The sequence below is a fragment of the Anguilla rostrata genome, chromosome 5 (genome assembly GCF_018555375.3).
Source record: "Anguilla rostrata isolate EN2019 chromosome 5, ASM1855537v3, whole genome shotgun sequence".
Classification (NCBI taxonomy): Eukaryota; Metazoa; Chordata; class Actinopteri; order Anguilliformes; family Anguillidae; genus Anguilla; species Anguilla rostrata.
The window spans coordinates 42,488,849-42,508,213 of NC_057937.1; the positions used below are offsets into that span (position 1 = coordinate 42,488,849).

At 41.5% G+C, this 19,365-nt stretch overlaps 1 protein-coding gene across 12 annotated transcripts in view; it reads right to left on the bottom strand.

Annotated features, from left to right (window-relative positions):
• Positions 1-19,365, bottom strand: part of LOC135255309 (diacylglycerol kinase zeta-like) — a 127,787-nt gene that overhangs the window by 63,352 nt on the left and 45,070 nt on the right. For 4 of the 12 annotated variants that reach the window (XM_064336303.1, XM_064336301.1, XM_064336302.1 and 1 more), the window contains exons 2-7: positions 10,136-11,193; positions 7,866-7,974; positions 5,529-5,624; positions 3,085-3,162; positions 2,905-2,976; positions 1,934-1,990 (exon numbers count right to left, since the gene is read on the bottom strand). In XM_064336303.1, the coding sequence (XP_064192373.1) occupies positions 1,934-1,990; positions 2,905-2,976; positions 3,085-3,162; positions 5,529-5,624; positions 7,866-7,974; positions 10,136-11,145 (1,422 nt within the window). In that variant the 5' untranslated portion in view covers positions 11,146-11,193. The remainder of the gene's footprint in view (positions 1-1,933; positions 1,991-2,904; positions 2,977-3,084; positions 3,163-5,528; positions 5,625-7,865; positions 7,975-10,135; positions 11,194-19,365) is intronic. The other 8 variants (XM_064336310.1, XM_064336313.1, XM_064336307.1 and 5 more) reach the window with 3 other exon arrangements.

The following is a 19,365-nucleotide window of genomic DNA, read 5'->3' on the forward strand; positions in this document are numbered from 1 at the left end:
CTTAGCACAGCAGCAGGTGGAGGTGAGAGGAGGTACCTTGGTCTGGGTCACGCAGGCGGTCGCCATGCGGTTAGCCATCCCTATGAGCCTCACAAGGGGCCGGGGCTTTTTTACAACTCTTCGGACAAAGACTGGCTAATGAGAGCGAGGCATGATGGGAGGGAGAGGCGGAGGGTTCGTACGGTTCGGAGAGTTCAGAAGATTTGGATCAGGTGGAAATGAAAGGAAACAGAGGAAACAGAGATGGTAAAGAAAGGAGAAGCCAAGAGAGGGTAAAAAAGAGTGAAACAGGCTATTGGGGTTAAAGTCAGGGAAATGTAAGCTTGTATGTTTAAATTTTATTAGTTTCACGGTTTAAAAAATCAGAACAAAATAACCAACTCAAGCAACAAACTGTTTCAGGAAGCAAACTACAACTGTTAAATGTTCAGGAATGTTCACAAGTTTAGCAAATATGCAACTCCTAAATGTCAAAGTCTGAAAGCAATTTCCTGCTCAAAAAAAGAAACACTGCCCAGTACCCACAGTGCATTATTTCAGCTAACAGGAACACAAAAGTTCTTCCAAATAAATCCTAGAAATATGTAAACTGAGCTGCAGTTGGAGCGTAAAAGTTTTCATTGTAAATTACAAAAAATTCTAAATGTCTAAGCATCAAACAACAGCATTTTTTACAGCAGATTCTTGGAATATTTCAGTGATTAAAGAGATTAAAGCTGGTGTGACTCAATAGATACATCAATAGTTTAAATCAACCAAAAAATCAGGACTAGCTACTAGACTAAGGAATTGCTTAAAAATACTCAGTAATTCATCTAAGTACATTGTATAGGTCGTAAACATCCTATTTTCAGTTTTTATCGGTATTATTTATTATTATTATTTTTTTTACCACTGAATGTGCTATATTTGTTGTGTTGCATAGTTTGGTGAGTTCATTTTAGTGATCACCAAACTTGCCAAATTGTGTTGCTGAAGGTACAAACCAAACATTGGCATTTAATTGTCAGTCAATGCTAATGATATAGTACATGTTGATTGTATCCAGCCCAAAAACACACTACACAACTTGCCATTAAATAATAACAAATAAAGCCTGGCCTAGGCCCTTATAACTTCTTTTATCGTATTATTTTATGTATCATAAAGCTTAATAAACAATTTCTATATAATAAAGTGATAGGAAAAAGTTCCATGGATATTCTTAATATAATAACCTGGATTATTGTGTAAGTGTTTCAACTGATGCAAAATTTCAAGGGAAGTACAATCAAGCCTGTTGATGAGACATTTGAGGCTGATTGTTCCATTTATTTCACTGGGGATTTGGAAGTATGCCAAATGTATATAACAACAAACAGAATACAATACATAACATGCTGCAGCTAGGGAAATATCCACATTAAATCCTGCATAAACAGCTGTATATAAATAGAAGTATACTCAAAAGTAGCAGCAAAATATACTCGACATTGATATGAATATACTTTCTAACTGCACATGTATAGACGTCCACACGGCACATAACAAGAGTCTTTTATCTTAAAGAGTTATATGTGTGGATTCTGTAAAAAAAAAAGCAAAGACCTTGGCATCTATAGGCATCACAACATAAGTATATTTTCTCTTGGCTGGTCATTCAAACAAAGCTTTTCCCTTGGTAACATTTCAAAACATTAACCAAAATTTTATGAAAAGGTGAAAATATATTTGAATGACCTTTTATGGTTGTGGTGCATGTTATATGACAATATGTGTTGATATAGACCAGAGGAGAGCCCGTAAACACATCTGATAAATGGGTGAGTGATCACTGATTGGCAAATGTGGAACAGTGAACATATACAGTATGTTTATATCTCCCCCTGCTGGGAGCAAAATTATACAACATCTGTAGTTTAAAATCCAGTAAAAAAAAGAAAAAGGCATTTACCTCCCGTACATTCCTTGATCCCGATTCCCTAAATGAGGGTTTACACCTAAAATTTATCTACAGGGAGAAGAAAAAAATTATGTCATACAATATTTTATGCGGTTAAAAACGCAATATATTCTAAATGTTATTTTTAAATTCATACAGAAAGGTCACTGAAGCAATTAAACCTAATCTTCAGAGGATCAGCGACCGAAGTTCCGAAGCCACAGCACCCAAGCCCGTTTCCCAGTGAGATTGGAGGTTTCACCCTTATCAACCAGAGCGTTTCACTGAACCAGAGGTTACAGTCTCGTCGAAAGCTTTGATGACCGATAGTCTCCCTCTCAACAGTTGCCCCAGAATTTCAGTTCATGATGAACAAAAAATAAGAGAAGACCATCCACTACCCAGGCTCCTTAACAGAACAAGGTGTTCCCGGGACATGGACTTTGTTCACCAGCGTGTTTGAAATGAAAAAATCAGTTTGAATGTAACTCCATGTCAGTTATGTTGTGTCCCCTCTTTTAAGGAATAAATAAACAAAATGCTGGGTCTTAGAAAACAAGATGAAGGTGTGTCAAAGTGTGGATATTATTATAATCCTGACCAATCAGCTAATCAATTTCTTCTGAGAGCAATTAGGAGGAGACACAATCATTAGCAACTGACATTGAGATACATTATAAGGCAATATGCCCTTCATATATAAGCACCCATTTAGACAGCAATATAGACAGAACCCGCAATTTAACTAAGCCATGATCTCATTGTTCTCAGACAAACAAGGAAGAGGATCTAGCAAAACAAACTACCCAACCCAGCAAGTCAGTACTACCAAAAGGAATACCCTCTTTTATCCAAGCCAATGAAAAGCATCTGTATTCAAATTCTGTTATTAAAATCCAATCAGAATGCAGAAACAGGATCTGCAAAAGGAGAGTGCCGTGATTGGTCCCGAGAGCCAGTTCGGTGGGACATGAGAGTCTCACTGTAAAAGAAGGGTCTTTGGTGGGTGAATCGGGTAGACTGTCAACTGGGGTCAACATGTCCATGTGGGAGAGCTGGGGAGAACAGGGAAACAGGTTGACATGGCAACTGCAGTCCCACTTTCACATTTGGTTGGGGTTCCCCATCTCATTTTCTGTGTTCAAATGGCAGGGCTCACTCACCTTTTCCAGCTGCTCGATGCAGATGGTGTGGACCACTATCTTGCAGGCTGCACATTTCTTCCGTGCTACTGATTTTTGCTGCGTTGATTACAGGGAGAAATAAAATCATTTTAGACAAATGTTTGGAAGTTAAATACAGACATTAGATCAAACTCACTTAGCAGCAACGATGCAAGAGAACAAAGTTCAAAAGGTCATTTTCCTTGTTAGCTAGACCCGACTAACAACATTCCAATGCAAATTAACTATGATAAGCCAGAACAAAATACAAATCCTGAACGGAACTTTCCAGCCCAGGTTCCTCTTTCATTTATGAATGGTTAAATTAAATCACCAACAAAAAACAAACAGGTCTCTATATCAAAATAAAGGATTAAATTTGCTTGCCAGACCAGGATCAAATACATATTTATTTTGGATTCAAATACTTTTCTGTGCTCTATTGATCTTGTCTGGTGTAATTGAGCCTGTCAATATGGCCAGAAGGCGGGGTTTGCACTTTTTGAGAGTATTTCATTGGTTCCAGTACATCAGTCAAGATCAGTAAAGCTTAGAAAATTATTTGAACCCAAAACAAATACGTATTTGACCCAGGTCTGCTGCTTGTACATGATAAAAATGCTTAACACGGTGTTAAGCCATTCAATTCCTGTGGAGGGTGCTCTGATGCCTAACTTGGCAGCAATGATGCACCTGGTGTAGCACACAGCTCAAAATTAATGCCGAGTTGCGATATTAGCTCCCTAAGTTCAAATCGTTTGAACTTTCACCTTGCTTGAAGCTGATCTTTCGTTGCGCGTCCAAACACATCATAGCTTTGTAAACATGTAAATAACAGCAGATTCTACATGTCTCTCAGTTTCCTGCACTGCACAATCCAAAAATAAATGTAGCTACTTGCTATTCTGTATTGTGGCTAGCAATAGGTCTGTTTCATGTAGGCCTATGTGGCTAACTGAGTTAGCCTGGGTGTTTAAATTTTTGGGATGAACCCAGGATTTTCAGTTTCACAAAGCGAGTTCACAATTTGGCCTTATATAACCACCCCAGGCAGTTATGGGGGTACCACATAATTTGGATTTATCACTTATCACACAGTCCATTAGCCCCATCTCCAGGCTGTTCTCCATCTTCTCGTTAACAATGTAGCAAATGCACTTTTGGTTTTATGTCAAAAACATCGCACCATCACCGCTTGTTACAGTTTTCCGAACCAACGGCTTTCATGGATGGATGAGGTCAAAGTTTCAACAGCTGGCAGCACACGATTCTTCTCAAGTGTAGTTATCGCATTACTTTGACTCTTGTCATGTGAAAGCGGCTTAGGAAATGTAATTCGTAAATGTAACCTGAATTTGGTATGTTGCAGCGATCACACCATTTATCACTGTATATGCACATGGTTTGTGGAATGTGCATTGGCCCAAAACATTTCAGCCTCTAGATGGCATCATTTCTAATTCTATAAAGAGGATGCTCGACCTTCACACAATATTAGAAATTCTACACTTCAACCAGGAGATGGAGCACTTACAACAGTTACCCTACAAAATACTGCATAATAATTGATGTTGTTCTTAAAACGAATTAAATATGAGAGCCACTTATTGCTATTAGTTGTTAATCTTCAGGTTGATTCTAGACTTTGTAAATGCACTGTAAATTAATTGGGTCATGGCATATGTTCATGCATGTTCTCTACACAACTAGATACTTTTTTGTTTTGTTCTTTATTTAACATGTTTTGACAGGTCGGCAGGTGCTGCAGAAACATTTTTCAAATGTTCATACAAATTCCATGCCAAGTAAGCATTAGAAAGAGTGAAGTGTCCTTATTAACTTAAGAGGGTCATTTGGAGTGTGCTCAGCTGGAGTTTAAACCTCAGGCTAATACCTCTAGACCACAGAACTGCAATACAACTGGAACAGATACCCAAATTTGAGAAACATGGATTAGTTGTTTCAGTCATAATACAGTTCTGTGATCTATATGTTTAAACATGAATCTGAAATTCCATGTGACCAGGACAGTGCATCATACACCCTTTGGTTTCAAGCTGATCAACCTTGAAATTAGATTTTTTTTCATGCATGAACATTATGTCCATCTGTGTGAATGACACAAGCGTGGAACATGCATCTATAATTGTCTCCCTGTTTCCCATCTCTTTTTTCTTGTTCCATTTCCCCTTTCCTCTTCGCTCCTGCCTGTATCCATTTTCTTTTTCTCTTTCCTCAGCTTCTCCTCTCCCCTTTTCTCATTTTTGAAGAACATCCTCTCCTCTCCCTATCCTCTCCTCTCCTCTCTCCCCTCCATCCTCTCTCCCCCTTCTCTTATCCTCTCTCCCCTGTCCCTCTGGTCTTGTTGAACAAAGGCAGCTGCTGCTCCCTCTAGCAGCCGTAAGCGGTCACAGTGATATTCACCGTAAGGGACAAGGGCTCACCAGTGTCTTGGCGATGCAGTGCTGCTCTCCTACATAGCAGAAGTCCCCGGAGACGTTGGTCTCGAACCAGATGTGGTCTCCATACAGGGCACTCTCCTGCACCGAGAGGACGGAAGGGAGGGGAGGGAGAGGGTCAGAAAAAACACAGGGTGCGGTCTAATCTAAAGGAAACATGCGGCCACATATCTGAACAGCAATCTGAATACAGCCTATCAATCTGGGAATCATAAAAATAAGATCAAGATATTAAAGGAAAGCATTTATTTCTACAAGCGACACATTTTGAAATGAATTATGTGAACAACCAAAATCCAGTAATTGGAGAATCGCATGAACATTCAGGAAAGAATCGTGCAGTAAATAAAAATTTAAGCAATGTGGTTAGGTCATGTATGCTACAAGTGTTAAATGGTTCATTCAGGGAAGGATCCCATTCAGATATAATGTACTTATGACATCTATATTGGCTGAATGCTTTTTACAATAGCATAAAACATATTCAAAGCCTATCCAAAATACAGTTAATGTATGGATGCATACACTTCAGAAATATTCTCCAAAGTTTTGAGAATCACAGACAAATATTATTCACATGTGCATTTATTATGCATATACATTCTCATCTCCTGTGCACTGTCCGTCCATGCATTGCTTCTAATGTTGAGAGCCACTCAATGTTATCTCTTTCTCATTTTCTCATAAATACAGCACTCTCACTAAAACGGGTTGGTCTCAGAAAACAAGACCTCAGAAACTTCTGCCGATGAAGAAACCAAACTGGTGACAGGTGAGAAACCTTGGCCCCCACCAAAGATTACGGTGAAAAAAAAAGTAATGTTAGGCAGCTCATGTACAGAATCATGACTTGGTGTTAAGTACTCACCTGTGTTGGTGTTAACCCTCAGACTCTGCATGTATAACAAATATGTTTTAAAGATGGACACATAATGCTTATATTTTTATATATACATACACACATACAAACCTATACAGTTAGCGCCATAATGTTTGGGACAAGTACTTTTTTATTGATTTAGAGGCTCTGTACTCGACAATTTTAGGTTTGAAATCAATTAACATGCGGTTAAAGTGCACATTCTACATTCTTCAAGAATATATATACATACTGTATATACATTTTGGTTTCACCGTGTAGAAATTACAGCACTTCTTATAAGTAGTCCCTCATTTCAGTTTTCCACAATGTTTTGGAAAAATGGCATCACAGGTGTTTCTCATTAGTCAGGTGTGTTCAATTGCTTCTTTAGTGCAGGTATCAGATGGCTTTCAGTATCTAGTTTTGATTATAGCATTTTGATTGCCTTTGGAGTATATTATTGCTGTTTGTCAACATGAGTTCTGCAAATTAAAGTCAAGGAAGCCATTATATGGCTGAAAAAAGCCAGAGATATAGGCCAAACCTTAGGCTAACCAAAATTAACTGTTTGGAACATTATTAAAAAGAAAGAGAGCACTAGTGAGCTCAGTAATCGCAAAGGGCCTGGACTGCCAAGATGGGCCAAGGAAGACTACAATATTGATGGCTGCATAATTCACACCATAATGAAGAGAAACCCACAAACAACTGTCCAACAGATCAGAAACGCTCTTCGGGTGGCAGGTGTGGATATGTCAATGACCACAGAAGACTTCACGAACAAAAACACTTAGGCCACACTGTAAGGTGCAAACCATTAGTTTACCGCATAAACAGGATGGCAAGGTTACATATTTCTAAGAAGCACCTAAAAGCCTGCAGACTTCCGGAAACAGGTCTTTTGGATAAATGAGACCAAGATTCACTTGTATCAGAGTGATGGCAAGAGCAAAGTGTGGAGGCCAATATGAACTGCATTCACCATTGCATTTTTTGGCTTACCAGGCTCTTTGTGATTTCTGAGCTCACCAGTGCTCCCTTTCTTCTTAATGATGTTCCAAATCATTGGTTTTGGTTAGCCCATATCTGACAGTTTTCTCCTTATTTCTCAGCCTCATAATGGCTTCCTTGACTTTCACTGGGGCAACTCATGCTGACAAACGCCAATAACAAACTCCAAAGGCAATCAAAAGGCTAGAATCAAAACAAGATACTGAAAGCACTCCTATACCTCCACTAAAAAGTGCTGTCATTTCTACATGATGAAACCAAAACGTATGAAAAATATCCTTAAGTAAAACTGGAGAATGTACACTTCAGCAACATGTGAATTGTTTGATGACAAATCCAAAAATAAATTATTGACAGCTGTCATACAGGGTGGGTTTGGTGGTTTCTCTCTTCCATCATGTCTTTTTTAGCACATGGGAGAGGTACATTCACAGACGAGAACCACTCACAGTCCAGTCCACTGTGCTGCGGATCTCCCGGTCCAGGTCGCCCTTGATGATGGCTGAAGCGCTGGGCTGAGCTACCAGGTGCTGCAGGCCAGACTTGGCGATGGCTTTCCTGTAACAACACAAATCAAATACCTTTCATCAACGTAATACATCCATAGCAGTTTTAAAAACATTCACTCATATTTAAAGCTGTAAACTTGACATTTTCATTAAATAAGGCACAAAGTTCTTGTGGTCATGGTTCAGTGTAACATTCTCATAGTGGACAGTTCTCCTGAAACCCTTCCCTTTAACACACTGGTTTTACTGGCTGAGCTAGTGCTCAAATTGCAGTCAACCAGGTTTAGAAGAAATTTTAGATCTATAAGACTCCTATTTGTTTCAGGTATATCCTATCCGTGAAAAAGTACATTCTTGCTCAAAACGAATCTTGCGAGTGACATGGAGCATGTTAAAACAAGTCATGAATTTCAGCAAGAAGATACTGTAGTCCTAACAGAACCTGGCATTTACTCAATTTGAACTTTATGTTTACACAACTTGGTGAGGTGGGTGGCTTAAGATGATGATTGACAGATATAAATGAGGAAACCATCAGCAATTTGCCCCCTGCACACTGTCACATCATGAAGAGCCACTGCATTCACACTTGACAAAACACAGTGCTGCATGGCAGCCACTTCAGCCGAGATATTGGTTTCAAGGGACAAAAGCATCTAGATCTATTTTCTCCTGATACAGTTTCGGTTTAGAAGATCTACAGAAGTGCTAGCAGCTGACTGGCTAATTAATGCCATTGATGACACAGTGTGTTCAGGGGCTCCTCTTAATGCACAGAAGAGCTTGATTAATGAGGTCTCAGTCTTAACCAGCCACGCTCCAAGGAGGTCTTCTGTGTAGCCTAAGGACCATAAGGAGCTGAAGGTGTTTGAGTCACGTAGTGGCATTATGTTATGTTGCGCAGAGATCTTGTCCCCTAAGAAAGATTCAAGCAAAATTCACCTACAGTATTTCCTTCACTTAAAGCAGCCTGCTTTCTAAAACATTAATGGTTAAAAAGGTTAACTTTGCAAGACATCACAGAACACGGATGGGTTATCATCCAGGCAATGTATATGCAGAAATGGATACATGACTTGCTATCAGTTTTTTGGCTGCGGTTTGTATCACTTATGGACTATGCAGCAACCAAACAAAGTAATAAATTCATTCTCTAAGTATATCTGAATATTTTTTATGCCAAAGAGCCGTCATTGACTGAGCCAAAAAATGGCATAAGCAGGTGGAAAAAAGAGGGAAATTCAAGTTCCAAAGAAAAAACATAGAAGCCGTTTATCACTTCAGAACTGTCACTATTTCCTGTATTCAAGATATTGCAGATGTACCAATGAGTCTCCACACCCTCCCTAAAGCTCTCGCTTGTTGTTTTTTACTGCAACATTTAGCCTACATCTTTGACACCGGATGTTTTTCCAATCGTTTGTGCCACGGAAAACCAACAGGAGCAAAGCGTGAGGGAGGCTGAAAAAGTGGGAGGAAGTGGGCAGAGGTATCCAGCAGGGTTTCCAACACAAACCATTCCTGCAAAACATCCCCCCTTCCTTCCTCTCTGAAAAACACAAGACTAACAGCCCATAAAGCTGTTTTTCTCCGCTGGGGATTCAGTTCAATACAGGAAGCAAAACTAATTAAGACAACAATGAGGACACAAGGAACAGTGTTCAGTTTAGTGTTTGGTAGTGTCCAATTTAGTACTAAAATCCAAGGGCGTGCACAGGTTTAACTTGCTTAACTGCTTCAATAGTCCTTCATTCACGGGCTAAAGCTTAGCAGTTGCTCCCTGCTTTCTGTCTGTGAGCTGAGTTGGTTTATAACTTTCTTCTGCCATCTCTCATTTCAATCGACCTTCATGGGATACCTTTAGCGATGCTTATAAATGTTATTCATGAAGAGTATAATGCATAATTACAGTATATAATATAATTCTCTATACTATAACATAAGCTTTATAACTAGGCTACAAGTAACCAGCTCATAGAATCACAGATCAAAACCAAAGTTACAATAATATACCCGCAGTTACTGTATATGCACTTGTTTGCTGAATTTACAGACGCGCTGTATAAAAGCAAGCAGGTAAGCCAGACTTCTGCACAACAGTGTGCAGTCTAAAGCCGAGCACTGCCCTGACGTACATTAGAGTGCACCCCTGGCTCACGCACACACCTCTCCCTACACAGAGACCCTGATGAAATGAATGGTCTACATACGAGAGGAACCCACTCCAAGTTTCCAGCTGGGGGTCATAGTATGTGCCCTGCAGGGGGCAGAGAGACCCGCGGCAGCAGGCTGAGCAGTTCCGGTGGAGGGACAGGGAGGCCCGGCGGCCTGCCACCGAGTTTCTCCGGTTGGGTAGGGGCACGCCCCTGCCGGGCCAGGGGCTGCCGGCCTTGGAGATGGTGGAGACCCGGCGGCAGTGCTGGCTGGTTCGGCGGTAGCGGCCGTACAGGCCGCAGGTGCTCTTGCTGCAGTACACCGCCTCGGCGGGAAGCAGGTGGGAGGAGTTGCGCCGCAGACAGCGGGGGGCGCGGATCAGGGGGCGGGGCTGGATGCTCCCCGCCGCCCCTTCCGCCCCTCGGCTCGCTTTCTGGCTCCACCACAAGGAGGTGTCCTCGAACTCCCGGTCCGACACGTCCACCTCAGCCTCGTCCCAGTTGTTCGGTTCCGAGTGCCCGCTCTCGCTCTCGATCTCGCTCTCGCTCTCCTCTGACTCGCTGCCCGAGGGCTGGCTGTTACCGTCCGCCTCCGAGTCAGATATCGAGAGGTCTCCCTTCCCCAGCTCCTCCCCCTGCAGCTTTGCGGTGGGCGGGGCATCGCCTTCCTCCTCCTCGGTCATCTGTATGAGGCTGGCCAGCAGCATGGAGGGCCCGAGCAGGTGGGTGTCGATGGTGCGGAGCTTGCCGGCTCGCCGCCGCCGCACAGCGAAGCGCGGGTTCAGGCTGGGCGTGGTGGTGCTGGAGCGCCGCCGGGAATGCCGCGCGCTTCCCAGCCGGTCACCGCCCAGACAGCGCCCCCCGGAAGCTGGGAGGATCCCCTGCACTTGCACGCTGGACCGGCGGCGCTGGGTGAGGATGGCGGACGGGAGGCCGGCACTAGACCGGCGGCGGGCCTTGCTGGTGGGCACCGCCACGCTCGGCCGCCTGTGTCGGCAGTACTCGGCCCCTTCCGACACCCCGCCCGCCTCTTTCCTCTTAAAGTGCCTTCGGAAAAAGGTGTCCATGGCGCCCACAGGAAGCAGCTAACGTCCTGCGCTTTTTCCTCAGGGTGGCTGTTGGTGCAGAAATCGGTCCGTCAGCACGGGTTACAGGACTGAGCATGGACTCCTATTCTCTTACGGAATGCAGCACTGTTCTTTCCGCCCCATGAATAAAACCCAACCGGTGATGCTTCTCAAGAGGCTAAACAATACACAGCCGGAGAAAGCATTCAGAAAACCAACCCAAAGGTGAACTCGATCAACAGAATCAAATTTCCATAGGAAAAAAAAAGCGTTCCTGATGAATAACAGCACACGCTGAAACCTGTACCTAATTCAAACCTGAAAACAAACGAGCTGATCTGATAACGGATCCTTTCCCTGTGCGCGTCACAATGCAGGCCAGCCCAGCTTTGTTACCACGGCGAAGGCGGCATAGCACCCGTAAGCTTATCCACATCTCTCCTATGGTATTCTGTGTCCCGGTGAAAGTCCTGCTCTGACCAAACTCTCCAGGAGACTACGCTATGGGAGAGACATCACGTATTATGTCACTTGATATGAAGCAATTGTGGCCAATATTGGCCAGCCACTATTATTGTGTTACTAAGCATATGAGACAACAACAACGAAACTCTGACATCACTAGTGTTGTGGAGTTGCAAGTAAACTATACTGATGATCAAACAGACCAAAAATATGCATTGGAAGAAGCTGGACAAGAGGTTCATTGACTTTGAAGTCTTGCTAATGATGTAACAAAGTCCTTTCACTAAAGCCACCACAGATATTACCAGACTAACCAGGTATTTGACTCTTACTTTCCTTCTTTAATTTCTTTAAGGAAAGGTCTCAGTGATTTGAACATCCATTGAAGCTGTATTGTAATTTTCAGAAAATGGATCAAATCGGAATGTTTCACCTTCAACAGAAGGGAGACAGAAAGTTCAATGTTAAGAATATTGGATCAACCATATGGTATCTGTGGAGCCACTGTGTGCAATCTATGTAACCAGTTCAAACAGCTAGATTATTGCTTGATGGCATCCATAAAAGCAAGACCTTGATGGCATCTGACCATTAACTTTTGCAAAAATGTGCTATTGGACTACAGAAAAATTCATGACAATTCAGTGAAATGATATAATAAATGAGTCTACAGTACAACGAGTTAGATACTGTTTATGTGTGTGGAAAAAAAAGACAAATGTGGACTGGTCAGTGGCTGTATAGTTGATAATATGCAATACTGAAATGATAGAAACAAAATAAATTTATTGAAATTCCCACCATTAACTGAAACACCTCACCAGGGCTGCATGCCTCAGGCATGTCCAGGATGCCAGTAAAAGGTCATATGGCCCACATGCTAACTTTGCTGATGCTCACGGCTCAATGGTTAACAAGCAGCCGGTGTGAAAGACAGCATGGGTAATGGGACATGTGTAACTTTGTAAACCTTCCCCCACCCCCGCCACCCCCACCCACATCCCCAGGTGCTGATCAGCAACACAACAGCAGACTGAGATGAGATAGCATACACTGGTGTACTGGCTGGAACCATACACCACCACACTTGCAGGACACCAATCCAGAGTACTCACTGCAACTGGTATTGTTTCAGTAGAACTAAAAATAGAACAAAATATTTGAGTGTAACATTGCCTACAGTTATCCTTAACCCACCCTGAGCCTGTGATGTAATAGTTTTTGTCCCCCGTACACACAGTACTGTCCCTCAGCCTTCTTGTGTCACGCGCCATCCTGTGAGTCAAAACCAGAGCTCATTTCAATCTAAATCGAACACTAAACCCTACCAAGGGACTTTGATCTGACTCATCACTCATTCAATTGAGGAAAATATGAAAATAAAAAAATGTCCTTCAGACAAAAAGGAGGGCTGGAGGGGGGCTAAGGGCAAGGTGGGGGCAATCAGGATGAGAGCCCTGAATAATAATAGGCAGAGAGGAGGCGGTTTCCGACACACACAGGGACCGAATTGATTGTTAATGAGCCCTCTCCCCCCCACACCCACACCCCCTGTAGAACAGGGCCACAGGTGAGAATACATGAAAGGAATAAATGATGCTCAACATCATGAGAAATTAGATGCAATGTTTTCACAGCGGTGATGAAGAGACTCCGCATTTTTGGTTGAGCCTGAAGCTAACATCAGCCAAGCTGAGCTCGCATGCGTCTTGCACCGAAGGGCCAGTTAGGCTTGCATTTCCAACAAGCCGAGCTCTGGGAAGGAAAGGCCATGCGACAGAAGAATATCTGATGGGAATGTGCAGTTACTCCAGTGGAAGAAGGCTGCACCTAGGGTCCAGCAGGCCTTCTGCAAGAGAGAACAAGCAGCATATTTTCTTGATAGCGATCTAATGTGAGCGTTTGCCTTTGATGTTTAATTTAATGGAATTGAAACACTGTAAAATTCTAACATTGGAGTGAATCACGGATTGAGACAGGAACATTTTCAGCTCTCGAGTACATTGTCTGCACTGAGCACATCTTGCACTTTGGACTTCAAAGGGATACCCCATTAGCAATTCCTGTATGCAAAATATTTTTATTTACAGCTCCTGGCCACAAAGGACAGTTTAATTTCTTTCAGCAAGTGCAGCAAAGCTAGACAATACAATAGACACATCAAAGAATCTGCGTGGAAGCGAGAGGCAGGCTATGTGAGCGGGAATCTTGAGTTCTTATATGGGCAGCTAAATTTCAAATTTCACCCAGAGCTACTTTCTCTACAGCAATGACAAGAGCACACAGCCCACAGTAAATTAAGCTGATGATACATACTCATTTAACCAACCTGTGGGTAAAATTACATACACACCCAACTCAACTCTCAACTTTTGAGTTGAATATGCACATACTTAACCCTACCACCAAATAAGAACTCAACTGCATTGTGGGTAAGTGACCTGGTTCTGGTACAAATCATAGTGGTACTAACTGCATAATGTGGGAGAAATTTTTGCTGATGACAATGTTCGATTGTGTGGATGGCTCAATCAAGTATTTAAGCTTGTGCCACAGAAAAGCTGTGTGTAAACTCACGTGTAACGTACATAACGTAGGAGTTGACATCATGTCATTGTACTACTCCCAAGCTACATTTTTAAAAAGAGGAAGCTAAAACAAGGAGGTAGGATGCTTCCAAACTTATGTTCTTTCACAAGAAAGTGATACTGGCAACGTTCCATACTTTGCACGAGCTGTCAGAAACTGCTCTGATAAGGCTTAGTTTTTGAGCCCGACATATTACCCACGTGATTCTCTAAAAAAAATCATCTGATATGTCACAAATGCATTTGCAGCTCACTAAATGACACAAATTAGATTTTTCAAAAACGTGTGTTAATTAAAAAAAAAAAAAATATATATATATATATTTTTTTTTTTACATTTTTCAAAATGAGCAACCGTTCATGAATCGCCAGAAACACACCAACAGCTACACTTCACCCAGTCCCTTCACCCAAGTCCCGCGTGTTTACCAGTTTAAGTGCCGCATTGATCTGTGAGACACCAGGCAACTCTGCAAATCCTCGATGCTGCCCTTTACCAGGCCATGAGACAGCCCACCAATCACAGTGCTCCAATCAGCTGCCCTCAATTATTAATGTGCCCCCTTCCACATCACAGAGGAAACCGGCACATCATGAGTACCACATTGCACGCACACACTCCTGTAAGCCATAGCTCAGTTCTTGAACCATTTCACCAAGTCCATGTGCCAGAGTATTTACACACATTTTACACCGTACATATACAGTGAGCTCCATGTTTGTTACAAAGATATATTGTTTCCTTGATTTGGCTCTGTATTCCACAATTACAGATTCATAATCAAACAATTGACATGTGGCTAAAGTACATATTCTCACAGTTGTTATTTAAGAGTATTTTATATATTTTGGAAATTACAGCACTTTTTAAACATAGACATGCACTGATTGATTGAAGTCTGTGACCCACAGATATCACAAGGTGCTGAGCATCTTCTCTGGTGATGTTCTGCCAGGCCTATACTGCAGCCGTCTTCAGCTCCTGCTTGTTTTGGGAGCTAGCTGTCTTAAGTTTTCTCTTCAGCATGTGAAAAACATGTTCAGTTGGATTCAGATCGGGAGAATGACATGGCCAGTCAAGAATTTTCCAGGCTTTGAAAAACTCCTTTGTTGCTTTAGCATCATTGTCTTGCTGTAGTACCGTCCAATGAGCTTGGAGGTATTTTCTTAAACTGGAGCAGATAAGATACTTCTGCACACATCAGAATTAATTTGCTGCTGCTGTCAGCAGGTACATCATTAATGAAGACAAGTGAGCAGCAACATCCATACATGCCCAAACCCTTTTTCCAGAATTCTGCATGCTCTCTGAGGTTCTTCTTAGCAAACTGTAACCTGGCCTGTATTTTGCAGCTAACTAGTGGATTGCATATTGCAGTGTAGCCCCTGTTGTTCTGTTTGTGAAGTCTTTTGTGGACAGTAGGCACTGACAAATCCTTGCCTGCTCCCTGAAGAGTTTTTCTGATCTTTCAGACAGGTGCTTGGGGGTTTTCCATCATTATGGTGAAAATCCCTCAGTCAATAACTGTAAAGGTCTTTCTTGGCGTACCAGGTCCTTTGTGATTACTGAGCTCACTAGTGCTCTCTTTCTTCTTAATGACGTCTCTGACAGTTTCTTTACTTATTCCTTAGCCTCATAATGGCTTCCTTGACTTTCATTGGCACAACTCTGGTACTCATGTTGAGAAACGCCAATAACAGACTCCAAAGGCAATCAAAACCTTGAATCAATAGGAGATACTGAAAGCTCTCTTATACCTGCACAAAGGAGACAATTACATGCACCTTACTAATCAGAAACACCTGTGAACCCATTTGTCCCAAACATTATGGTGCCCTGAAATGTGGAGACTATGTATAAAAAGTTCTGTAATTTCTGTTGAAACCAAAATATAGAAAAATACCCTTTAAAAAAAACTGAGAATCTTCACTTCACTGTGAAGAGAGCCATGGAATGTTCCTTAAGTAACAAAAGAGATAAATTCACACACACACTTTCAAACATACAGATTCAATGTACACACGTGCACATGCAAGCACAGAACCCTTCAATATGGATTAAGATTATTGCCTGTCTCCCCGATGTGAAGACTGACCTGGGACAGGCTCTAGTATAAGCAATGCACTCCATCCCTGCTAAAAATTTGGCATATTTTAATATCCTGACACAGAAATTTGACTGTACACAAAACTAACCAAATATACTCAACAGATGGAGTCCCTTTGTTTCAGAATATAGGTCAGCATGCGCTCGGTAGTTCCTGAAAATAGTTATCGTAACCCTGGGAGGTTACGTCTCAATAAATCAAGGCTGGCACAGTGAACGTTTGATCCATCCAATCACATAAAAACCTGTTATGCTGAAATGTGATATGTACAGTTTAAATAAGTACGCTGCTTTGCATATTCAAAAGCATCTCTAGTGATATACTGTGAAACATGCAGCGCAGATGCCTGTACAAAATGTAGCCTCCCTACTGAGTTCATCAAACAAAGATCAGAGGAAACTCTATTTACAGCACTACAAAAAAAACATTCCTATCTGTCATTGATCTAAACACAGAACATTCTTTGAATATTGTTCATAAATGATGACCTTGGGGAGACCACTGATATATAAGGGTGCAAAGCAGCCACAATTTCAAATTAAAAAGTAACACGGCAAAAGGAGATTATGGAAGAGCTCATCTGACCCACAACGAAGAGGTCGTTCTATTTTTAGCTGCTTCGCTGTTTACCGCGTCCTGTTCGCTGCCCGCAGCAGCCTCTCGTACCACAGCCCCGTTGTTCAGGGACCTTAATCAAAGAGCTGCCCCCCTGCTGTGCCCTACAAAACATCTGCACTTTTTAAAGTGTGTTTTTTTGTACCAATTTGCCATGCCCCGAAACACCACTAGCAGGGCTTTAATACCAAAAACAGACTACAATAGCCATGTTTCAAACCACATGTAATTCTAAATGCCATATTATGTCAAAGTCTGGGTGCATGTTAAATAGCCTACATTTTTGATGGCAACTCAATATAGGCACACATCCCGGCTTGTTTTACCATGGAGCCCCTCTGCTGTTGTGTAATGCTCTTTCTTTTTTTTTTTTACTCAAACTGAGTGAGGTTCATCTTTCTTGCAAATGTATGCTTGTAATAAAATCATAAATAACATTTTTTTAAATGTTACTTGTCATCCCAGTTTTATTTTTTATTTTCAAATGTGGAATTCACAATCAAATTTATGAGCCATCTCATCCCTGCAACATCATCTGTTGCCCAGTTAGGGTGGCTACAATTAGTATATCCTCCAGATGGTAGGAGGATATAGCAGATGATAATGTGATTTTCCTTCATATTTAAAGGCATACTATGCAGGATTTTTACTTAGAAAATATTAAGAAATAATGCTAAGTCATAGCCACTGTGCACTGGCAATCTCTGTCCACACCTTTGCCAAATGAGTGCACCTTTACCTGTATTTGTTATTCTAAAATGTGTTAGGGACGTTCCTGGGCATGGTACTCTTTCCTGAGGAGGTGGGTGTGGATACAGAGTCTGTGGTTTGGGATCAGATTTCAGTGGAGTATTTGTTGCTAGCTAGATAGCTAGCAAAAAAGCCTAGATACAGCGAAGCAAAAAAAAAAGACAAGCTGGCAAGGCTCATTCAAAAACTAGAGTTAACCTTGGGTTGGTTTTCATTGTTGGCCTCAGCTGTTTACCAAGGAGATGAAAAGCAATGTAGAGAGCTTGTTTTATGTTGGGCCTGCAAATAACGTTGCCTGCTGTGTGAAGCTAGCGACAATAAGGACTTTCACAAGCGTCTGTGATTTTCAAAATAAAAGTAAGAATAAACAACAAGAAAACCAATATTACGTTCAACATAATGGAATTAATTGAGCTATAATCGAATCTGTCCTCTTACTGTCACTCATTTTATGGTACTAATGTTAGCTCTAGTTACCCAGCTAGCTACATTACGTGGGGTACTTGGGGTAAGTGGGCAGGGTTGGAGATGGAGGAGGAGACTTCTTTGACTGTAAACACAGGACCACAGCCAGGGTAAAAAAATCCTGCATAGTATGCCTTTAAAGTGAAATAACTTTTATATTGAATATTACAATTACCAGTACCATTTCATACTAATAATTATTATATGGGAGTGCACCCAACTAATAGAAATGTTGTCTGACTATGACATTTTGTCAGTAACTTTATGATGAGAACTAATCACACTGCTTGGATTTGCATAACCATGCCTTTTCATTTGCAAAACAAGTTAGCAATTGAAAGCACATGGTAGCTCCACCCATCATGGGGATCATGAAGCTTCAATTTCCCATTACTTGCGTATGCAGTATATCTTCTGAATTACAATTTCAATATTTCTTAAACCATGTGTCTTGTTCTTGCTTATATTTTTTCCAAAAAATCTTGTTATATGTTGTTTCATATTCTCTAAAACAGAGGGCAGCTTAGTGCATCCAAAGTACCCAGTTTTAACAATGTGTAACCAGAAGCTATCTTTGAATCTGTGACAGGAAGAACTGCTGGCCTCAAGGAGACTGCTGGGTAAATTAATGAAGCGTGCTCTGGTTGTTGCTTGTGCTGATGGAGTTTGCTCACGGTCAATGTTCCTGGATGACACGATGCTCGGACAGCACGTCCACTGTTCTCTAGGGTACATGGGGGCTGTCACCCAGAACAGTATGATCCGCTGGGACCTAACAAACATTAGATAAGCAAGTATCCATAACAAACCAGGCAAAAAAAATCAAATGTATTGTTTGCTCCTTCTTTAATTTTTGTCATCTGATTTGAAAAAAAATAAGAGAATTAAAAGATAAATGGGAAATGCAGGTAGTTTCAGTACTTTTTGTATAGTGCTGCATGTGTGGTTGAATAGGACTAAAAGCCAATCAGAGGGTAGGTAATTATTTATTATCGTTGTTTTACATTGATTTATAACATCCCATGTCAGCAATCATCAATTTCATTGCAAACTGTGTATTTATATTAGAAAACACCAGAAAGCTGATTTGATGACAAAGGAACACTGAAACCTTTGTACCATTCCTTCATGGTGACAGGCTTAAAGCAGGAAAAAAATGTAAGGTGTACCTATGGTCACCATTAATATATATTTTGAAGACTTGTACTCCAAAGGAGCCATTAATGATT